The sequence below is a fragment of the Thunnus albacares genome, chromosome 12 (genome assembly GCF_914725855.1).
Source record: "Thunnus albacares chromosome 12, fThuAlb1.1, whole genome shotgun sequence".
NCBI classification, from domain to species: Eukaryota; Metazoa; Chordata; class Actinopteri; order Scombriformes; family Scombridae; genus Thunnus; species Thunnus albacares.
The window spans coordinates 23203799-23227196 of NC_058117.1; the positions used below are offsets into that span (position 1 = coordinate 23203799).

General features: G+C 37.5%; 2 protein-coding genes across 4 annotated transcripts in view; one reads left to right on the plus strand and one right to left on the minus strand.

Annotated features, from left to right (window-relative positions):
• The first annotated feature begins 1114 nt into the window (after positions 1-1114).
• Positions 1115-7852, plus strand: napgb (N-ethylmaleimide-sensitive factor attachment protein, gamma b). The gene is made up of 12 exons (XM_044368916.1): positions 1115-1289; positions 1589-1656; positions 3156-3240; positions 3323-3340; positions 3440-3470; positions 3573-3682; positions 4005-4071; positions 4153-4223; positions 4661-4739; positions 5065-5144; positions 5332-5461; positions 6589-7852. Exons 1-12 carry the CDS (start codon positions 1234-1236, stop codon positions 6727-6729), a joined length of 936 nt encoding a protein of 311 aa, XP_044224851.1. The 5' UTR covers positions 1115-1233; the 3' UTR covers positions 6730-7852.
• Positions 7853-10763: 2911 nt separating this feature from the next.
• Positions 10764-23398, minus strand: part of LOC122993647 (piezo-type mechanosensitive ion channel component 2) — a 96640-nt gene continuing 84005 nt past the window's right edge. For all 3 annotated transcript variants that reach the window (XM_044367988.1, XM_044367986.1, XM_044367987.1), the window contains 12 exons: positions 22781-22913; positions 21843-21990; positions 21545-21756; positions 20958-21116; positions 18850-18997; positions 18125-18313; positions 17514-17603; positions 16371-16540; positions 15728-15847; positions 14555-14634; positions 13825-14029; positions 10764-12641 (listed from right to left, as the gene is read on the minus strand). In XM_044367988.1, the coding sequence (XP_044223923.1) occupies positions 12389-12641; positions 13825-14029; positions 14555-14634; positions 15728-15847; positions 16371-16540; positions 17514-17603; positions 18125-18313; positions 18850-18997; positions 20958-21116; positions 21545-21756; positions 21843-21990; positions 22781-22913 (1907 nt within the window). In that variant the 3' untranslated portion in view covers positions 10764-12388. The remainder of the gene's footprint in view (positions 12642-13824; positions 14030-14554; positions 14635-15727; positions 15848-16370; positions 16541-17513; positions 17604-18124; positions 18314-18849; positions 18998-20957; positions 21117-21544; positions 21757-21842; positions 21991-22780; positions 22914-23398) is intronic.

The following is a 23398-nucleotide window of genomic DNA, read 5'->3' on the forward strand; positions in this document are numbered from 1 at the left end:
ACTTAAAGCAAAATATATTTATATTCCAGGAGTCAATATATCAAGTTTCAATTAGATTTCAATACATAACTGAGACACTGAGGCCCTATCAACAAAACAAACTCTGATCCTTTACTTAAGTAAAAGTACCAATACAGCAATGTAAAAATACTCCATTACAGGTAAAAGTCCTGCATGAAAAATCAAATTATATAAGTATTAGCAGCAAAATGTGGTTAAACTATTAAAGTAAAAGTAGTGGTTTGGTCCCTCTGATTGATATATTATTATATATGACATCATTAGATTATTAACACTGAAGCATCAGTGTTAGAGCAGCATGTTACTGTTGTAGCTGCTGGAGGTGGAGCTGGTTTCAACTACTTCATATACAGTTGGCTAGTTTAGCACAGTGGTTCTCAACCAAGGGATCAGGCCCCTCCAAAGGGGTCACCAGGTAAATCTGAGGTGTCGTGAGAGGATTAATGGGAGAGGAAAGAAGAAAAAACAAAGTTCTGATACACAAATCTGTTTTCAGTTTTGGAATTTTTCTCTAATCTTTGATTTTTTTGTGAAATATTGTATCATTTGAACATTTGAGTGAGAAGTGAGAGATGAGAGGTTTAGAGGGAAAAATCACTATTTGGTGGAGCTGTTAACATTTCATAGACATCTGAAATGTGACCTCGACTACACACTGCTTTTTATGAGATGACAAAAGCCAAAAAGGTTGGAAACCACTGATTTCATCTTTAACAGTGTGTTATATTTTAAAAGCTTGCTCTATTATCCATTGTGTCAAATCTTCATCTGAAAAGTAACTAAAGCTGTCGAAAACTTTAATAGTATAAAGTAGCATAAAATGGAAGTACAAGTACCTCAAAATTGTACTACTTATGTACAGCCCCTGAGTACCACTGCAGATGACTCATGAGGTGGCAAAAATAATTAAATAAATAAATAAAAACACAAAGACATGATCAAAACACTAGAAACTGCTCGACAAAGTTTTTCTGTTGTGTATTAGCTAGTATTAGTAAAGAATAAAATATCAAGAAGAAAAACATATTATTTGTCCTCCACATTTCGAGTTGCATGTGAATTTTGTCCTCGGCGGCACCCGTAGCCTGCGACACAGGATGACGTTGCGGCCGAGGAGGAGGAGTTCCTGTTAATCCAAACATCGACGAAGCAGCATCCAAAGCAATTTATCGATAAGCGATTTCTTTACACAGCACCGATTTGAACAACAGCATGGCTGCTCAGAAAATAAACGAAGCTCATGAGCACATAGCTAAAGCTGAAAAATGGTGAGTTACGACATAAATCTCGTCTGTTTTCCGTCCAGGAAGCAGCAGTTTGTTTTACTACTGATGTTAACGTTAGCTACGTTAGCTCTAAGGCCACTGAGGCATTTTCACCAGAGGTTATGCGACAAACAGTGACAGTTTATTGCTAATTATGGCTGTATCACCATTGTATTATCGATAGATTTAATAAGATCTGCTTAATAAATGTTGTCTTGATCTGTAATTGTCAATCAACGGATCGTGTAACAGATTCTGCTTGTTTCAGAGGTTCATAATTTGCTCATCATGTATTTTTGTAGCTTAAAGACAAGTTTTACAAAGTGGAAGCCAGATTTTGACAGTGCTGCATCAGAATACGCCAAAGCAGGTAATCTAAAATCAATTGTTATTCTTTTCTTTAGTATTAAGGCTCTATTAGCTCTAATGTACTGAGCCCTGAAAGTCCCGACAGGTGTGAAACATTTAACCCTTTATTAATGACTCATCATCATTTATAACTGCAGGCCTGATGACTTATCAGTGACTGTGACTATTAAAGATCCAACCTAGACATGTTTTAAGATGTATATACAGTACTTTGAATAATAATTTGTATCTGATATGGTTTTTTCACCAAAAAAACGTGTTAAAATTGCATCAGCTCCTTCTCCTTCATTGAATAATAACAGAATCTATGAATATACAAATATTTTTCATTTCAGAAATGTAACTGCTGGACACAAGATGTCTCCTACTGCAATGTAAAGTCAATTCTCAGCGATTGTGCACTGGAGGCTTCAAGTTTCCACATCACGCTTATGTCAGTTGAAGACTGGACCAGAATTGGCTCCAAACTAGTTGTGATGTCACAAATCAGGCTTGTAGGCTTGTCCCTTAAAACCAGATTCTCGATGAGCACAGAGAAACTTTCCTCCTTCAGCAGATGAATGTGAAAAAAGCCTTCAAGTGTCAAACTCTGCACATACATCATTCTGCAACATCCAACTGAAAGAACAAAAAGAACATATTTTTGAGCAGAGGGGGACTTATCAACACCCAAGACTTACTAAAGAAGTACTGAATCTTCTTTTGGGTGAAGCTAGAAGACAAAAAGGCAAAACAACACATTGAATGTTTCAGTTGATTGAGGTAAAACATCTGTAATAGTACCAGTCTAGTATTACTACAACAACAATTATATAAAGCAATTTTTTTTAAACAGGCTGCAACATGCTGAGACTGCATTCACTCTGGCTTGGCTTCCTGTAAGTCTCTGAACAATCAGCCAAGTCGACCATCAGGATGTTTAGAGCCAAGACAGGCTGAATTTAAATGTTTCACACTTTCTGCTAAGTCATCAGGTCTGCAAGTCATTAATAAAGGGTTAGTGTCTTATATGGTCTGATTCATCAGGTCTGCAATATATTAAATAATATTAATGAAAATGATTAAAGTCTGCAGTTATAATTGTTAATAAATGGATTTCCGTCTGGATGCTCTGCAGCTCTTCCTTTCTTTCCTCCTTCATGTGCAACAACAGCAGGAATTTCATTGTATGACAGTCTGAGGTGAAAATGAAACGTGGTTAACTGAGTTGTCTCCATTGTATGGTGGCTGTGTATGTCTGAAGTTGGTAGGCTGTATGTTGGAGACACATATGAATTTATAGTAAATTATCGTGAGCACACAATATAATAACATGTTTGTAAAGTATCACCTTGGAGCTGAATGGTTTCCTGTCTGCCACTTCACTATCCTCTATCCAATAAAGGCAAAAATGCCACAAAAAAAAAAGTATCACCTTTTGGGACTTCAGAGGCTCTGTACTAATGCTTTGACAGACGTCACATTTTATTGTTCATTTCAATTTCTGTGTCCTGCTTTCAGCTGTGTGCTTCAAGAACGCTAAGCAGTATGATCAAGCAAAGGACGCCTACCTGAAGGAAGCTGAATATCACACAGAAAACAAGACGTATCCTCACTGTAATCCTTCCAGAGCTGAATGTCATGACGTTGTTGTCGTTGTTTTGTAATTTCCTTAACTTGTCCTGCAGGCTTTTCCACGCTGCAAAGTAAGTATCTTATTCTAAAGCTCTGTGTTTACTCAGTGTTAAACATAAGGGCCGCATTCATTTTTTACACCAACTTTCTTTCTTCTTCTTCTTCTTCAGGGCTATCGAACAGGCAGGTATGATGATGAAGGTGAGTGCAGCCACTGTGTAAACACTGAACTCAATAACAGGTAGATAAAGGTAAAGTGTCTGCAGCAGAATAATAATTTTTGCTGTGTTTGCACTGCAACAGGAGCAAAAGAAGATGCCAGAGGCCATCCAGTACATAGAGAAAGCCTGCATGATGTACATGGAGAATGGGACTCCAGACACTGCTGCCATGGCTCTGGACAGGGCTGGAAAGTAAGAATAACACCTTATTTTCTACACTTAAGAAGAATACTGCCAGGTTAAACTTGCACCTGTCAGCTTTTAACATTAAAAGCAACCAAATGTTAATTATGGCAGATATTTGATGGGTTTATTACGACAAGAATGAAAAATACACGTAATGAATCAGCATTTTCATTTTTGAGAATAATCAAAGAATTATTGCACACACTACTAATTTATGTGTTTGTTATTCTAATTTGAGTATCTGGCACTGTGTCTTTTAGTCTCATGAGGTTGAAATTCTGTCACTGAGCAAACTTTCCCTCAATCTAAAACATATTCTTTTCATCAGACTGATAGAGCCGATAAACTTGGAGAAAGCTGTTGACTTGTATCAGAAGGCAGCCGGCGTCTTTGAGGTAAGAATGAGCCTCCAGCGATATCTGAATTATTTCATTTTGTTTTCGTTTAGTTAATACATCCTCATTTTCTGTCTGTAGAACGAGGACCGTCTGCGTCAGGCAGTTGAACTTCTGGGCAAAGCCTCCAGACTTCTGGTCAGGTTAAAAAGGTAAATAAATAAATAAAAAGAAGGTGGATGGGGAAAACTAGCATTAATCAACAGTGCTGCCAAATTGTAACTGGCAGTTTTTGATAAAAACCAGATCATTAATAGCGTCTGTTGTGCTGTTTTAGGTGAATTCTGTTGTAGAAAGCTGGTCTGCAAGTTGAAAGAGTTGTTACAGATGTTACTGTTACACACCGTAACTAAAAGTGTTTGAGCTCGTTAATTTGGTTGCTACTTTAAAAGGTTTTGCTTTCAGTTCAGCAGTTATAAATTGAAATATTTGGATTCACCTTCTGTGACAGGTAGACACAAAAACCGCAAAACTGTTTCTACATGGTGAACAAACTGCACCTTCAATCTGATCTAGAAATGTTGTCGTGTTAAACTGCAACACCTGCTCCTCATCCATCCTCACTGTGCTCCTGTCTCTCTCTAACCAGGCTGGATGAAGCAGCAGTCGCACTGCAGAAAGAGAAGAACATGTACAAAGAGATCGAGAACTTTCCTATGTGCTTCAAGGTGGGTTACGTTGTTTTTATGTCACTAGATTCTCTGTGCAAAGTCAGTCTATTAAGACAACCAGTTAGAATTAAATTTCTAGTATAGGCAATGCAATTTTTATTTCAGCAGGTTATATATTAACCTTAATATATTAACCTAATATATTAAGTTGTAATGAAACAATACATCAGGATAAATTGATAAAATTGATAAAGTTTTGGTGCCCTCATGGTTAAAAAACAACAGATCTACCAGTGAAGCAGTTTGTAGTATTGAACTATAAGGAAGATTCATACTAATTTTTGGTCTTTTTCTTTTTTTTTCTTTTTTTTTTTTTTTTTAGAAAACAACGGCTCAAGTGCTGATTCATCTCCACAGAGGGGACTATGTAGCAGCTGATAAATGTGTCAGAGAAAGTTACAGGTATGAGGATTTGATTTACTTTACTTCTGCTTCACAGTCACAAGTTGACCCCAAAAAAAAAACAAAAACATGCTGGTCGTGGCTGGGCTTTTGTTTACCTGTTGGCATTACCACAAGTTCATTGTGTAACACTGCTGCCACTTAAACTGAGGATCATTATATGAAGTGCTGCTTGATCTTCCGCCAGTCTACCCGGCTACAGTGGAAGCGAAGATTGCGTTGCCATGGAGACACTACTGCAGGGCTACGACGAGCAGGATGAGGACCAGGTGTATCGTGTGTGCAACTCACCTTTACTCAAATACATGGACAATGACGTGAGTATCGGTCACACATAATCACAGATAAATGTAGTTTTAATTGTTTTTTAATGTTTGTTATTGAGCCAACAGTGTGTTTGACTGTTTGGCTTCAGTCTGATAATGACAGATATGACACATTGAAAGCCTATAATATTAAATATTAGTATTTAATACCACTATATAATGAAATTATTTGCAATTTTTATTAATGATTTCTTGAATTTAACTTCTTTGAGCAGGCTGTGACTATTTTTCCTGTTGTTTTAAGACTATTTATATTTCTATAGAGTGCAAAATTAACACCAAAACAATGCAAATTACCAATAATTTATTTGTTAATCATCTTGTGCATGTATCTATAATGACAACACCTGAAAGGACAGTGTGTCTCTGTAACTTTAAAGATATTGAAAGATCATTCATGTCTGACATGGTTTAGATTTAAAAAAAAAAAGTTTAATTAACTTGTTAAAATCCTTAAAATGACGTCACCTCCTTCTCCCTCACATCTAGAATCTGTGAATACGCAAATATTTTTAATTTCAAAAGCTGAACAGCCGGCCACTAGATGTCTCCTCCTTCAATGTAAAGTCCATTCTCAGTGTTTGTGCCCTGGAGGCTTCAGATAACCACATCACACTTTTGTAACTCGCATACCGGACCACGATTGGCTCCGAACTAGTTGTGATGTCACACATCACGCTCGTAGGTAGACGCCTTGAACTCAGATTTTAAGGTGAGCACAGAGAAACTTTCCACTCTCAGCAGATGAATATGAAAACAGCCTTCTAGTGTCAAATTCTGCACATTCAGTGAATCTAAATTTTGAGCGGAGGAGGACTTTAATTGTTCTTGACTAAATAAGCAACAAAAAAAAGAAACATCCTTTGTTATCATTTATTTTAATTTTAATTAGTTTAACAGTTAAAAACTCAACTAACCTGCTTCATCAGAGCTGTGTGGGTGCGCTTTGATCTGATTTGATCGAGGGCGCCGGCAACAGAAGCAACAACCCCACAACTGTCATCACATTTTGATTCAGATGTTGCTTAACTGGATCTCTGGCAGCAAAATGTTGCCTTCACGCAGGGCCTTTTAAATCTGGGAATTGATAACACACCTTATTCTCCTGTGCCTCACAGTACGCCAAGCTGGCCATTTCCCTGAGAGTACCCGGAGGAGGAGGAAAGAAGAAGAAGGCCGCAGCTGCTCCACAAGGTGGCGCTAGTGGGGCGCCAGCTGCCGCGGAGGAAGAGGATGATTATGAGGGAGGGCTGTGTTAGCCTTCGGTCTCCAGAGTGCCGACTCTACCCATCTGCCGCTCCACTACTACACCCTCTGTGTGCAAGTTAAAAAAAAACCTTGACAAACCCTTCCAGATCTGAAGCCCAGATGGGTGGCTGTTGTGCAAAAAAAATAATAAGGAATAAAAAAACAAATTAAAACCCCAACAGTTACAGTAAATGTTGCAGAAGAGTCGACCTACATTTAAACAGCCTTTTTAATTTGTTTCTTTGAGGTGGATCCTCGGTGTAATGAAAAATAATTCTTCAATGTTCAATAATGTATGAAAGCCTCCTGTTATATGTAAATGTTCTATTATTTCTCGTCTCTGTGAAACTGTAAATTTTGCTGTTATTGTTTGTGGGTAGAGTCTAAGAATGCTTATAGGTATATTAAAATCAGAAATAATCTTAAATGCTGTATGTTTTAAAGAGTCGATCGGTGTATAGGTGTTCATTTGTACAGAGTTAATTTATTCAGTATTCATGGCTGCAGCCTGTTGAAAACTGTTACTGGAACAATATGCAATCAGTTTGTTAACGCATGTGTTCGGTATATAATGATATGTTGAATCCAAATCAAAGCTTTTGACTTGTGAATATTAATGCTTAGAAATGATTGACACTATTTTCCTCGACATCAGCGCTTATTCGAGACAATTATAAGAACAGTACAACTCCTGATGACACAGCTTGTAGCCAGTTGTAGACTGTTTTTATTTGTCTACCTCCAGGTGTGTGTGTGTGTTATCTTGCACCTTCAAAAAAACAGAATAGTCATGGCTATATCTTAATTTCTAACACAGCACAATCCTTTAATTAAAGCCACTACGATGAAAAAGGGACCATGCAGTGATTTTTTTTTTCAGTGCATCCCCCCCCCTTGAAACGCTCAAATTTGTGTGTTTGTGACTTATTGCTCATTCTGTAAATGTGAGAAACCCACTATTACAACATGCCTATTAAAAGTACTCTGATACCACAGTTAGAACATAACTAAAGGTGATAAAGGGATTGTTTACATTTTTTTTATTATTATTTGTGCTGTTGCCCACTTCTTGTATATTCCTCAAAAGCATATCTCCAAAGTTTGCACATCAATAAACATTTCTGTTGTGTGGCATTTTATGGTCTCTGTGCATTTTCTTAAGTGAGTTATCAGACAGATTTTCCATATCAGTGTTGTCTCCACCAAAATGGCCCCTGACAGACATGTAATGACAGTAAGCTTCCTAAGACCTATTTATCTTTGATGAGGCTAATGCTCTCTCCCTGTTAATCGATGTTTGTAATACACATTCATGCTACTTTTACGATGCCCTCCTAACCCGAGACCCGAGGCCCTGAACGACTGTATGATGTAACTGTGCATTAGCAAGTCAAAAGTGGGCTTGAGTGTACATAAGTGCTGCTACTGGTGAAAATATAAAAATGCAAAACTGTTCCTTGTGTGGTTTATTCCAAGTGTATCTGGCCTGACTCTTAAGTGTCATATTTGTTAAAACCGAGGTTAGCTTCAGTATTTACAAAAAAGTGTACAATTTAGGTATCAACGTCGTAATTATGATTTTAAAAAGTACTCCAGTAGCGGTTCGAGTTAGCGATAGACATTGTGTTTGAAGTAATTTGGTTTAACACAATTTCATTTAGGAATTTACACTGTAAATTTTGTGACAGCCCCTTAACAAGACAAGTAGAGTAACTAGACTATTTACATTTCCTGAAGAAAATGTGTGTGATTGCTGAAAGCTGATTTTTATTTTGCGTTGCAGGAAGCTGAACAGTGTTGAAAATCTACAAAAACTAACGTTGCCTGCAGGTGGGAACAAACCTATGACCTCATATTTGCAAAACAGTAAAGCTATGCACTGAGCCAACATGTGACACAGCAAACACTAAGACATTTGATACAAATTTGATTTGTTTTGAGACATTTGATAAGATTTTTATATTTAGACTTTTAATTGCATAAAGACTTAAGGCTTGTACCTCTGACATTTGAGGACACATGTTTGTGTTTGTGCTAGTGCATGCCAGTATGTTATGTTGTTTTTGTATGTAGTGTTTGTTTATGTTTGTGAGATAAAGGCGGTTTTGAATTTTGAATGAAACCTGAAGGTTCGAGGTGACCAACAGTTAAAAACAGAGAGAGAGAGGGGTCTCATTAGAAGGACTGTGTTTTGCAGTCTCAATCAGCAGATTAGAAGCACCTGTGTGCGTCTGCATATTTTTTTCCGCCTTCGTCTCTACTGAGTGCTGCCCTCAGCAGGATTTAATCACAACCTTTGGATCTAAAAGTGGGACAGAAGTAGCAAGATCTCAAACCACTGGACTATTCAGATACACTGCTACCTGTCAATAAAAGATGACAGTTTTCTAACATTCATATCAATCTGAATATTAAGTAATAATATTACTGGAGTTGCATTGAATGATGGTACATGATAAACATATAAAGCAACTTCTTGTTCAATGTTATGAGCTGTTATCTAACTCAGAACCTTGTAATCTAACAGGGAAAGTTGACCATTAACAAGGTTTAACCACGTTATAAAGCTCCGTGTTTATTTGCCAGTGGGGGATCCCTGAAATACTGAAAACAAATTCACATCTTGTTGAGGAAAAAATGATTTGCCTAAAGCAAAGCTTCTAGCTCAGAGATTTGTACATTATTAGTGGCAGCAGGATTTGCTGAGAACAAGGAAGTACAATATGGATATATAGTGTTTGAAGGAAGAGAGAATCTGTAAGTTTAATAAATGGGAGACTGACAGCCTGCAGATTGTACTGCAGTCAATGAGAACTTGACAGGACTCTTCCTTTCAATTAAGGTTTAGATAACAAAAACTACAACTCTGATGGTAAATATATTTACATTTTGAGAGTGATGAGGCTTGTTGCAACATTTTAAGTTATGATATGTGCTTGGGGAGTTAAAACTGTGGGAGTGAAACGTGTTTCTCCCCTTTGCCTGATGATGTCACACTAATGAGATCTGAAAACTGTTGTAAAAGTCCTCACTTATTAAATTGATTGACTTCAATTGATACAAGAGTATAAGAAGTATCACAACACACAATGCAAATTTGAAAATTCAGAGTTTTGTGAACGTTTTAAAGTTTGAATGGGGTCTGTGGGATAATTGATGTCTGAGCAGTTGAGTTTCAAAGTGACACATTTTCCAACTGAGTTGGATCCAATTCTCCCAGATACTGGCATTATAAATTTTGATGTTAAAAAATTCATATAAAATCGCTGGAATATGCTAGAAAACAGAAAAGTAATACCACACATCTGCTGAATGAGCCGCACAGTTTGACATTTGAATGTTTTTTCTAGCACAAAGTATGCAGCAGTTGAAAAGGTCCAAGAAACGTACGGAATGTGGAATAATAAGTTGCGGAATAATAAAGAGTGTGAAGAACAAAGTGTGATTGCTTTCAGCAAACTGAGGGAAATATCTGGCTCTTAAGCTGCTAAATGCTCCACTATGTTCACTAGCAACACCCTAACTGTGTCTGTTTGCTGTTTGGCGCTGAGCAGGTAGTGTACATTGGGTTTTGTAGAGTTTTTTCTTTGAAAACAGCTGCCTGCTGCTGCCGGAAATGACACTATAAGAATGCTGAGAGTGAACCAAAACAGTAAAGTTGCAGCTGCACAGCAAAACAATGAGCTGAAACTCGTTATAAAGCTCCGTAAAGCCGAGGGGAGCTGCAGAGTCGGGGGATAATTCTCTGTAGGTTCATCACTACGAGCAACGCCTCTCACATTACACACTGCGATTTGATACACTGTTATTATGAAAAATAGATTATAGCTGCTTTAATATTCAGTTTAAGGGGTGTATATTCCAAAATTATCACAAACCAACTGACACACAATGATTATGGGGGCTTTGGGGCTCCTGAGGCTTTGGGGTTGTTGCAGCGTCGTTCCCAGGTTCTGTTTTCAATCAAAATCCTGTCCACACAGGATCCCTGCCGGCTCGCTCAGTGCTTTTCCACAGGGAAGCAGAAGCTGAAAGCAAAACTCGACACCTTTCCATTTGTTTTATTTGCACATCTCTGGACCTCTATCATACCACATTGCCTTAACATACGGGTACAATTTCACATTTCATTCCACCGCGCCATGTCCCCCTTAAACTTATATGTACATGTAATGAAAATTATTCATGGCAATAATGAAGTTTTTTCTTTCATGCTACAATGTCCTCTAATGCATAGTTTGGACCAAAGGGCTTCATGTTTCAGCCCTTTGTGTGAGGAATCTTTTCTGAGTGTTTTTCTTATTCCTTCCTTGACGACTGAACGCACGACTGTGGGTGACACAGTACGGAGTTCAGAGTATGAATGTTAAAAACAGCGAGAGGTTCACAAGTGCACTGAAGAGTCTACCACTTAATGCACATTACCCTGATTCAGAAACAGCCCTCTGCTGGTCTTGACTCAAGCCAACCTGTAGATGATTCAGAACGTGGATGATTGGCAATTAATCTCATTCTCTGTGAGGAAAACAATCCACAGCATACATATACATATATATATGTATATACTCTCTTAATTCAGTCTTCCCTATGCAGTAAACATACTAGGTATACAGTCCATCTCACCAGATTTCTGAACAATATCCACATTACATTTCATGCCACTTAAATAGTTCTTTCTACAGTCTCATACTCTTTTAGATCCATCAAAGCCTACATATTGTAACATATAACTCATACAATGAATATCTGTGAAAACAGCTCTTCCTGAGAAAGATATGTAGTTGTTAAGGGTTTCAATTTTTCTCATACAAACAAAATAAGGCAAGTAAATATTGTCTGATAATGTTTTCTTCATTTTATCTCTGGAGTGGCTCCCATGTGGCCTCTGACGTTTAAAAAAAAAAAAGAAGAAGAAGAAGAGGAAGAAGATGGTCTTTATGTTCATGTGTCTTTGTCAGAACCGGCCTTTTCCATCCACATCCTTCAAAAACTTGGAGGAACAAGAGCTCAATATTGCACAGTCCCACAATCCAAGCGTTCCAGTTGGAGAAAAATATGAGATTGTGCTCATGTGGTTTATATCTGCGTGTGGGAAGCCCTTATAGATCAATGTTGCAGCCTGTTTGAGCTTCTCTCTGCCTACTGTGCGTTTGTAAAAAAAAAAGAAAAAAAAAAAGAAAAGAAAAAGCAATACAGAGGAGCGAAGAGCAGTTGGGAGCAGAGGAACTTAGCAGAGTTTTTAAAAATCTATTCTTATATTTGGTTGGGAACTTTTTAAACCGGTTGACACATTTTATTAAAATTGTCCTAAAAGATGGCTCCGTCTCCCATCGCTAACCATTTTATCCACTGGAGGCCAAATGGAGCCAGGTTTCGCAAGATAAATACAGCACCAGCAAATTTGTGCTCAAATGTTAATAATATAACTGTCATTGTTGTTGTTTTTTTTAATCACTGAAGAGTAAAAAATACCAGTTTATAACTCAGAAAAGTGTGGAGCTAACACTGTATCGCTGCCCATCAGAGCTCAAAGAGGAAAGAGTGCTGCTTTGTGCTCCCTCAGCAGGCAGAGGGGATGTTAATAGCTGCTCACATCAACAGAGCGACACCCCAGTGTCTCTGAATGAGCTGCTCCTGTCCGAAAAGCTCTAACTCTCCGTCTTTTGAGTATCACTGAGTTTTCTCCCGGGTCCACTTGATCATAGTCTCTGGCGACCGGTAGAGGAAGATGAGTTTGGCGTACATGTCTTCCTCCAGGTCCAGCTCTCCCGTCTCTCGCACCAGGAAGATGTCTGTGCACAGCTTCAGGATGCGGTCAACGTTGGGCAGCTCCTCGAACATGATGGTGTGGGAAATGCCGCTGAAGAACTCGCGCACAAACTTGCCGATGACCAGAACCACCGAGGCGTACAAGCCCATGATCCTAGACAGGAAACGCAGGAAGGAAATTAGACAATGTTCTATTTTTGGATTCCTTGAATGTTTTCTCTCTGGATAGTAGATAAAGATGACTGCAACGGAGTGGAAAGAGAAAAAAAACACTGACATATGACAAAAGCTGAGTATGATGCTATAAAGAGAGGGTACATCTCTAAAACAGCTAATCCAACAGGCATTGTTAGTAAAATTTAAAGGAAATATCCAAAGTCAGACACTATTTGACTACTACATCAGTAGTTCTCAGGATGTAATATACAGTATTTTTGCTTTTTTGGTGCTCCCTCCCTCCTTCAATCTGCCCTGTTTACACTCCACCATCCAAGTTATTAACTGATCGCTTATGTTTTATTGTCTGTATGCACACACATGAGCAGAAGACATAAGACTATGGCTATAACTAACAATTACTTTAATTATCGGTTCATCTGTTGATTATTTTCTCTATTAATTGTTTGGTCAATAAAATGTCAAAAATAATGGTGAAAAATGACAATCACTGTTTCCTAAAGCCCGAGGTGACGTTCTCAAATATCTTCTTTTGTCCCGACTAACAGTCCACAACCCAAAGATATTCAGTTTACTGTCATATAAGTTTGAAGAAACCAGAAAATATTCGTATCTGAAAAGCTGGAATCAGAGAATTTTGTTTATAAAAATGTTTTTGAGACTGAAAAGTATTTGACTGCTTCTTTCATTCCACCCATCAAGATTTTTGTCCGATTTTCTGTCTGAAATTAACTATAATCTGCCGACCCCACCATTGTTTTTAAGGTGAATATAAATTCTGCACACTGCTCATCAAACACTAGTTTTCAGCTCTTCCTACAATACATCCTGTATAAGCACAGTAAAGGTCATTTGCTTCATGTGCTTTGCTATATCTTCTAAAACATGGTGGAAAGAGTGATAGTATCTTACGAGAAAGAGAGGCAGAACATTATAACTTACTCTGATTAAAAGAAAATCTTGAGCGCATATTTTATATGTATATGAGACTAATTCAAATCACCACATGCTCACTGACTGTACAGGTTCAGATAACAGCCTTATAATGACTAAAATGTAAAATGTTTCCTAAAATGTTTCACCGAAGCAGAACAAATCTTATACATATCTCATATCTCATATTTATTTATTTTTTTGAATCCTCATAAATCACCACGTACCCGTATCCAGCCAGAAAGCCCAAACTGGGCGGGCTGACTTGGTCACTGAACACGTAGACCTCCAGGCCTGCTTCATACTTGTATTTTTGACTCCTCTTCTCTATCAGGCCCAGCTGTGTCTGGTTGACAATCCACCATTCCTGGATCTGACCTGAGTCATTCTGAGTTCGCTTCAAGGTCAAACTTATGTTGAACATCTTTTCATCTGCAATGACGAGGAATGAAGTCATGTAATTCAATCAGCACTCAAAAAAACAACAAACAAAGTCCTTATTACTAATTATTCTGTGTATATTCTAAATCAATTCAATAAAAAAGTAAATTAAAATTGTGATTTTTCAATACAAAATCACTAGTTTTAAAACCACTATGTGTAGAATTTTTATGTGATTGTAGCATCTTTTAGATTATTCTGATTGCATACATTTTTGTTTGTAATGGTGTTCATTCCTGTCAGACACAATGCATTTTTTCATATTACCATTCAGGAGCGTCAAAGTCAAACATTTTCAAATTATACACATGGTTGCTTTAAATAAATGCCCAAAGATGACTCAAACTTAATATTCCTACAAGTAGTATTTTAAAAAAATAGGTCTCAAGTTACTGAAAAGAGAATTTCCACTTTCACCAGAGGCTACTGAGTCATCTTTGCTGTCACCAAACCAACAACTACGCAAAAAGTCACAGTCAGACGAATTTATACTGTGACAGAAAGTGTAAAGTTCACCTTTATAAAGATGCTCAACGGGTTTGGCATCTGAGTCACTGGGGGCTCGAATATAACGAGGAAAGATCTCCTTTAGGATTCTGCAGAAGAAGAGAGGCTGTTAGTGCAAGAAAACAAAGTCTAGAACTTAGAGTCTCAATATGTTGGAGCACAACCATGAAGAAGAAAAAACAATCAGTGTACATTTGTTAACAACAGGCTCATGGTTTCATATTTTTTAGTGTTCATATTAAAGGGATATTCAAAGAGAGATTTTAGGCAATGCTTGTTTGTTTTCTTACCAAGAAAATTGTTTAATCAGTACACAAACAGAAATGCAAGAATGACAACTTGTGGTTGTAGGTGGATTTAATATGTTGTAACTATTTCTTGCTGAACAACAGCCCGGTGCAGTGACCTCTCAGCATCTAAGCATCTTAACTGCACAGAAGTGTTGGGCAAGAAATAATTACATCATGTAACTCCTCTAAAACCACAGATTGTGTTTTTTTAGATCTCTGTTTGTAACAAGATACAACAAAAATGATATAATATGTAATTAGTGAGTTTTAGAGGCACAATATTGAACTTTAGAGAGTGCCAGGCTAGCCGTTTCCCCTCATTTCTAGTCTTTATGCTAAGCTAGGCTAATCACTCCAAATCTATACTTAATGCACAAATACAAGAGAACTATCGAACTTCTCATCTAACTCTCAGCAATAAAGCAAATAAACTTCTTAAAATGTTAAAATATCCCTTTAACTTGCAGCACTTTTGATTTTAAGATCTTCTTGCAAGATATTTTGGAATATATTCTGACATGACGAATAATCTACATGAATACACCTTCTTAAAGTTCATACTCATCAATAAAATGCAAAGTACCACCTTAAATTAAAACTTAAGTTTTAAATTCTTTACACTCCCGAAGACTGAGGGGGTTTGTGGATATTTTCGACTCAAGTATAAAGATTTACGTGTTGTCATGCACACAGTACTTTGTTTTATTATTACTTAAATATACTGCTAATGATAAAAACATGATTTAAATGACAACATGTTCAGGTTTTTGTGATCCGTAAAGGAGGAAAGTATCTCGTCTGTGACTGACTGATACAAAAATCTAGCTCCTGATTATCAAATAGCACAGCAGAAGAGTGCAAAGAAGAGAGAGTAAGCAGCCGGTATACTCACACTTGTGAGTCACTTCCCGTCCCGTTTAGAAGCTGTATGAGCTCCTGCTTCGTTTTTTGGTCAAGAGATGTCACTCGTTTTCCAGACGCCGTTTCAGCCTTGGCACCGCGACTGACGTTTCTGTGATCACAAGAGGAGAGGAAGGAAAAACATACTGAAAACTATAGCTGTAAGCATATTACATTTCCATTTTAAATATTAACTGATTATCTATATTTATTTAATAAATCAATAATGCCATTTAAACACCTGTAGCTAGTTGATACTGTATCTTTTTTGGATGTAATATTTTGATGTTTGATATATATTTGTGTCTTGTAATCCCATGTAGGATACATCAATTTTTTGTCACAGAGCAAAACAAATAAACCACCAAAAGAAACAACAACTATATAACAAAATAACAAACTATACAGTGAGCAGTATACAACTGTAAGTGGCATCAAATAATGTTTTATTATTATAATATATTGAACTTGTTATTGAGTTGGGGTGATAAATAAATAAATAAAAATAAAAATAAATAAATGTTTTCCTATTTTTTTTGTACTATTACTACTAGCACTACACATACAGGCATACACTTCATGGTGCATAGTAAACATGAATGAAGGATATTTGCAAACATTTTGTTGTTGCGTACCTTTGCACAGACCAGGACACGGTGATGGGGAACTCCTCCTCCGAGCCCAACATTTCTATCAGGTTGGTTCTGCTGGGTGGACTGATGGTCCACAGAGAGTTGGAGCTGCCTTTCAGCTCAGCGATGATCAGGTCTTCTGCCAAGTAGCCCTCCAGCCACTGCAAGGCTTCCTAACCACAGAAGTCACAAAGTCATATCGTAGGCATCGAATGGAAAAGAATCTCACTGAGACGATTTATATTATTTTTACTGAGACATTTCTCTCAATAAATCTTGGACAGTTTGCTTTGAAATTTTGCACAGACCTCCATGATCCCTAGATGATGTATCCTAAAGACTTTGGTGATCTCATGACTTTTTCATCAAGCACCAACAAGAGGTTGATATTTCTGTCTCAACTACCATTATTATGTTCCCCAAAGGATAAAGGGTCAAATACATTGTTTTAGAGCAGAAACAACAATTTGCTTAACTGATCAGCCGATTGATAGGGAAATAAATGATTAATCATTTGACTCATTTTCAAGAAAAATGTATTCTCTAGTTCTCAGTTGTGAGGATCCTATGTGATAATTAACTAAATTTCTTTACATTTTTCTCTGTTGGTTGGACAAAACCACCTATTTGATGAAATCTCCTTGGGATTCAGGAAACTGTGATAGGAATATCACTATTTTATAGCATTTTATAGGTTAAACGATTAATTGATTGATAAAGAAAATAATCAGTAGATTAATTCATGATGAAATAATCATTAGTTGCAGCCCTACTTTGGTTTATTACCATCAGCCTCAGCTGTACTTTCTGTTAACTGATAATTATAATGTTGGCAAATAGCAAATAGCAAAGTGGTAATCATGGTAAACATTACCTGCATGTCAACATTTGTGAGCATGTTAGCATTTAGCACTGTTAGCACTGCTGTCTGTGTTTTTTGATACTACAACTAGGGGGCGCTAAGTTAGTAAATTTTAAATCTTGCACATAGTGACTTTAAAATGAGTTGAAAAGGTTGAAAGTTAACCTTAGTAAATACCTACACAGTGTACCGTATATTCATCATGCAGTTGGATATGTTTGAGTTCATATCAGAGGAAGACAACAACTGACATCTTAAATATATATTGCAATTCTTGTACTTACATCATCAGCAAAATTTTTGATAAATTTTGTGAATTCGCTTGCTGTCACATTCTTCAGTTGTTTTTGCTGAGCGCTCATCGTGAAGATGGGCTGTGAGAAGAGAAAAAAAAATATACACAATATATATATACATTAGCAAAGTCTTGTAAAGGCTAAACATACAAATACAAACATACAAACATAGGAAAAAAACTACAATAATAACAATAATAACGAACGTTTTATTTATCCTGCTACTAAAATAATAGTATGATAGTCCATAGATCAAAATATCTGACATTTCAGTCAGTCTTATAGCTGTAAAACATAATCTATATTTTTGTTTCTGCAGAACCAGGGGCAGTGTTTGCACTGAACCTGTCCCAGTTACACAATCAATCTAAGAAAGTACTACTTCAAGACATTGCTGTAGAAAGAATCACAGATTTACTTCACTGAGATCTACTTGAGCTCAAAGGCGACAGGATTTCTTGTTGTGTCAGAGGGATTTAGCTTCGAGCAGAGCACCTCTTTGGTCTTTTGTTATATCTGTTTGGTCTTTTTTTCTCAGTAAAGCACTTGGCAAGCTTGTTTTACTGTAAATGCTTTGATAAAAGAAACAGCTGCCACACCTGAAAGCCAGCCAGAGTGATTTCGAAGGAGACATCCAGCGGAGGGTTCACGACTCCGGCTACAGACTTTACGAGGGACATGAAGAGCAGCGGGAACCAGACGATACAGATCAGCAGTACCACAATCATCCCTCCCATCCCGTACTTCACTACTTTCTTCTTCTTCTGGCCTCGCGGCTGGGGATACCTCTGCAGAGGGATGAGATAAAGCACAGCTGGATGTAGAGTCATGTAGAAGGGAAATGTGTTATTTGGCTTTGATGCAGTTTTTTTGAACCCACTCGTTCATTTGTTCCATCTTTACCTTAGCAGACCTGATGCAATGGCTACATGCTTTTAATACCAGGGCTATTTAAGGAAATCTATTAGCAGTAGATGCTTAATTGGACCGGGGTTATAACAGGAAAGACGGAACAAAAACCTTTAGGACAGGAGGTACTTTCTCAATGAACCGGGGGAAGACTGAAAGTGCACTTTAAGCAACATGGCCTCCTTCTTATCTAATTTTCAGTAAACTCTAGAGACTAACTTTCCATAAAGTTCTTTCTAAACCAGGATTTCCCTCTTCAAGTCATACAGCAACAAACACAAGCATGAAGGATTTTTTAAAAAAATGTACTTTGGCAAACCGCAAAAGTAAATTTCAGTCAGAATTCCAACATGACAGGTGTTTGGCTCTGAAAGTGATTTTTCACACACTAGACTGACGCCACAATGATAAACACCTTCTCAGACTCTCTCCAGCATTTGAGGATGAAGATGTGAGCGTAGATGTCCTCCACACAGATCCAGCTGGACAGAGACAGCGAGGTGTCGGTCCAAACCCAGTCCATCACAGCTCGCAGCTCCGTCAGGAATGGCACCAGGCGGAAACTGGAAACAACGGAGCATGAATAAGTTATTTTGGCAAAATAAAGTAAAATAAGATTAGATTCAAGATTTATTACAAAGACAGTAATGCTCCTGAATTATGTAATTTTGTTTGGGAATAGGGCGGCTGTAAAAAGCTGTGGCTCCAGCCTGCACCTCGTTGCTACTTAATACTTATTTTGACATTTTTGTTTTAATTTTTTAATTTTGCAGCATATCGACCATGAAGACTTGATTCATGCAGTCTCCTCTGAGCAGTTGATGTTGAGATGTGTCTGCTACTTGAACTCTGGGAAGGACTGATGTGGGCTCTAATCTGAGGTGCTGTTAACTGGAGATTTCTGAGGCTGGTAACACTAATGAACTTATCCTCTGCAGCAGAAGTAACTCTTGGGCTTCATTTCCTGAGGCGATCCTCATGAGAGCCAGTTTCATCATAGCGTTTGATGGTACTGCAACTTTCAAAGTTCTTGAAAATTTCCGGATTGACTGACCTTCATGTCTTAAAGTAATGATGGACTGTCATTTCTCTTTACTTAATTGAGCAGTTCTTGCCATAATATGAATTACCGCAGTAGTGTAATAGAGCTATTTGTTGTATATAAACAACCTCTGCATCACATAATTGATGGTCTCAAACATATTAAGAAAGCAAGAACTTCCACCAATTAACTTTTGACGAGGCACGCCCGTTCATTGAAAGCCATTCCAGGTGACAACCTCATGAAACTGGCTAAGATATCAAGATATCCCACCCAAACTTGGACACGCTGTACGCTAACAGTCTACACACGAAGGCTAACAACATCAGTAAGGACCCAACCCACCCAGATCACAGTCTGTTTGTCTCTTTGCCATCGGGGGAAGAAAAACAGAGTCATCAAAGCTCAAACAAACAGACTGAGGATTAGCTTTTTCCCCAGAACTGAAGCCTCAATCACCCCCCCCCCACCCTCCCATAGCTAATGAGGATTGTAAATATTACCACCCACCTCCCACTCCCCAACTGCTGCTAATGCACTCCAACAGTTTAATAAATACACACATCTAACTTGCTTTTACCTCACTATCTTGTTTTTATCTTGTTCTCTATTGCTGTTGGTCACTGAGAGTTACCAAACATAATTTCGTTGTATGCCTACAATGACAATAAAGTGTCTTATATGCTCTTATATAATACAGTTTATTGTAATTCAGTGTATGACCTCTACTAACAAATATCGGTAACTTGTATTAATTGTTACTTTAATGTTACTTAACATCCACAACATGATCTTGCAAAGCCAGACTTCCTTTTTTTTTCAGTTCCACAGATCAGTTTTCAGGAGAGGCCTTTTTTTAAAATGCTGCCTCAGGTTTTCCAAAGTGGAGATATCCCAGGTTTTTGGGGATATTTTCAGAGATTTCCAGTCATCTGTGAGCTTCACAAGCCAGAGGTTTGGATTTCAAAAAATATCCCTGACGAACAGTAAAGCTCTAAAATTTAAATTAATAATGTGCATTAGAGATCATTAGAGAACATGACATCGTTATGGTTGCAACTAATGATTATTTTCATTATCAACAAATCTACCATTTATCTTTTTATATTAATCAATTAATCATTTAGCCTATAAAATGTCAAAAATGCTAAAAATGGCCACTAATCAACTATCAAAACTGAAAACTCAAGTGATTTTCTGTTGATTAACTTGTTGAGTAAAATTGTTTCAGCACTAGATGTGACATGACATTGAGGTTTTTAATACTTTTATATAAGAATTAAGATTCCTAAAATAACTACTCTAATGATTTGACTTCCCCTTAAATAAACATGTTGCTCAGACATTTCTGAAACAAATAACTCCAGGTGTAACCGTCCGTCTCTTTGTATTCTTTCAGCAGCAGCTGGTCGACACGCTGACATGACGAGGGCCTTGGACCTGTTTGCCCAGCTGGAAGAAATGATCCCGGCGTAACTCACCCTTGAAACAGGAAGAGGTTGACATAATTGTAGCTCTTGGTGAGGAAGTTTCCCAGCACACGGGTGGGATAACCGCAGCGGATCTGATAGGCCGACAGTCCGAAGTAGATGCACTTGACAAAATACCACATCTGAGCGACTGTGTTCTCGCTGAAACGCCTACAAATTAAAGAGAGATGAGACACAGCTCGTAAAATGAAAGGATAAAAAATGTAATAGGGTTTATTAACATGAATGTCATTTATAGACAGTGTAAAAAACCCTCACAGTCTTGCAAACAAAAAAAAAACTTAATTGCCAAACAAAGTAGAACATAAAAAAATGACACTTACAGCAAAAACTTTAGATTTACACCCTCATTAATAATCAAATTTGGTATAAATATAGACCTTTAGAGATGGAGAACTTTCAGAAAGAATTATTTATGACACATTTTCAGCATGTTTTTCTTTATTAGCTCAGTAACAGAGCGGAGAGAGATGAAAGCCACCTCCAAATATTCAAGTTTAATTAGATGAATCAGGACATTTACTGATTTTTGATTAAATACTGAATATATCTACAGCGAGGAAAGATTCAGTTCTTACTTCTCTGTGACTCCTGGCAGGATAAAGAACATCCAGAAGTGGATGCCGAAAACCAGGATGACCTGAAAGATGACCTTGCCCATAACAGACTTTCTGAGGTAGAGGGCCCGGTCCACCACCATGGTCCCAAACTGGATCAGGACCATAACCAGAAAGGGTCCCGGCACCTGATCCTCCGATAGAGAGGAAGTGATGTCTGCCGCTGAGTGTTTCTACAGGAGAAAAATGTATTTATGAAGAAAACTGAACAGATTTTTCCAGGGATTCATTTTCATCTAAATCTAAATTTAACACCTACACCAAACGCCCAGAATCCAAACACGATGATGATGAAGTCGACGGTGTCAGCGAGGAACATCAGCACATAGACGTCTGTCACTGCGCTGTACTCCGGATGGATCAAGTTATAGAAGAACTGCCGCATGGGCAGGTAGATCTCCATGAACCTACAAAGAACAGGAGTTGATTAAAACAAGAATTAAAAAAACAAAACATTGTTGCTATGAGTGAATAAATGGGTTAAAATGTTCCAGTTGGGTCTTGTACTGCTGTTGTTAAAACCCCCACAGGAGCACTGCGGAAATAAGTTGTTTTATCCTGCGTCAAGCTTGAGATTTCTTGATAAGATTGTGATTATATATTAATGCTATTTATAGTTTGTTTTATTTCATTTTTCGTCTTTGCATGTCCAGGTTCCTTGTTTTTCTTTTTTTGTTTGATATTTGGACAAGTGTGTGTTATATGTATGTTGTTTATGATAGAAAAAAATCTAATTAAGTGACATAAAATGAAAAAACAGTCTATAAAATATACAACATAAAGGTCAGACACCACTGGTCTTCTTTTGAGAAAACCTAAATGACTGCAGTATCAGCTCTGTTCTGGATGTAAAATCTCAGAAACCACTTATACCACTGTGATTAAATTTAGACCGATAACATGTTTTCATCCCCCTGCCCTGACGGGAATGCTGTAATTAAAGATCTACTGTAAATTAAGACCTTTGAAAGGTTTTAGCTGGTGTACGATTAGGATATGTTCTTCCACAATGAATCTTCCATTATTGTTCCATAATACTCGCTGAGCACACTTCTCATCATTGCCCTCTGTGCTCATAAAGTCACACATGTTCTAACATAATTACAGTCACGACTGTGGGTCGGTAAGCAGCTGCGGGTGGAGTTTAAGAGCAGCTGCCTCAACTTTTATGAACCAGATATCGCTCCGCTATCGTACCGCTTTATGATGAAAGCTTTTCCTTTGTAGACCTGCTCTCTCAGCTTCTCCATGATCATCTGTTTGCGCGTCTTCTGATGGACGCCGGCCTCACTGCCATCTTTGCGGCTGCTGTTGCGGGAAGCGGTACTTCCTGAGGAAATAATTTACATTTCGAGTTGAAAATGAACCGTGGCGAAGCGTTGCGTCACTGATACATCCTGAGATCCACAAACAAAGGTCTTATCCAAATGAAGTCAAGGCGAGAGACAACAAGAAATTGTGTTTTTTGTGATATAAACCTAGAGGATTCCTTTAATTTATTATTGTCGTTATGATCATTATTGTTAGAAGAGTAATAATTACGAATAAATCTCCCAGACATTAGTTTTAGTGCTTTGTTTAAGGAAAGTGTTAATTCTTGACTTTCACCATTTATTCTGGTGTTTTGAACCAGTTGTCTTAATCATCCATGAGGTCACCATCAACTAAAGGGCTGCAACTAATTTTCTTTATCGATTAATCTACTAATTATATTTGAAAAAAAATTGTTGATCCTTTTGTCTAATAAATTAAATAAACTTGTGAAAAAATCCGAAACCCAAACATATTCATTCAACGATCATAAACGCCAAAGAA

Coding starts and splice junctions, on each gene's coding strand:
- napgb (XM_044368916.1), top strand. CDS start 1,234: ATGGCTGCTCAGAAAATAAACGAAGCTCATGAGCACATAGCTAAAGCT. Junction 3,683..4,004: donor GCTCTGGACAGGGCTGGAAA/GTAAGAATAACA, acceptor TCTTTTCATCAG/ACTGATAGAGCCGATAAACT. Junction 5,462..6,588: donor TCAAATACATGGACAATGAC/GTGAGTATCGGT, acceptor TGTGCCTCACAG/TACGCCAAGCTGGCCATTTC.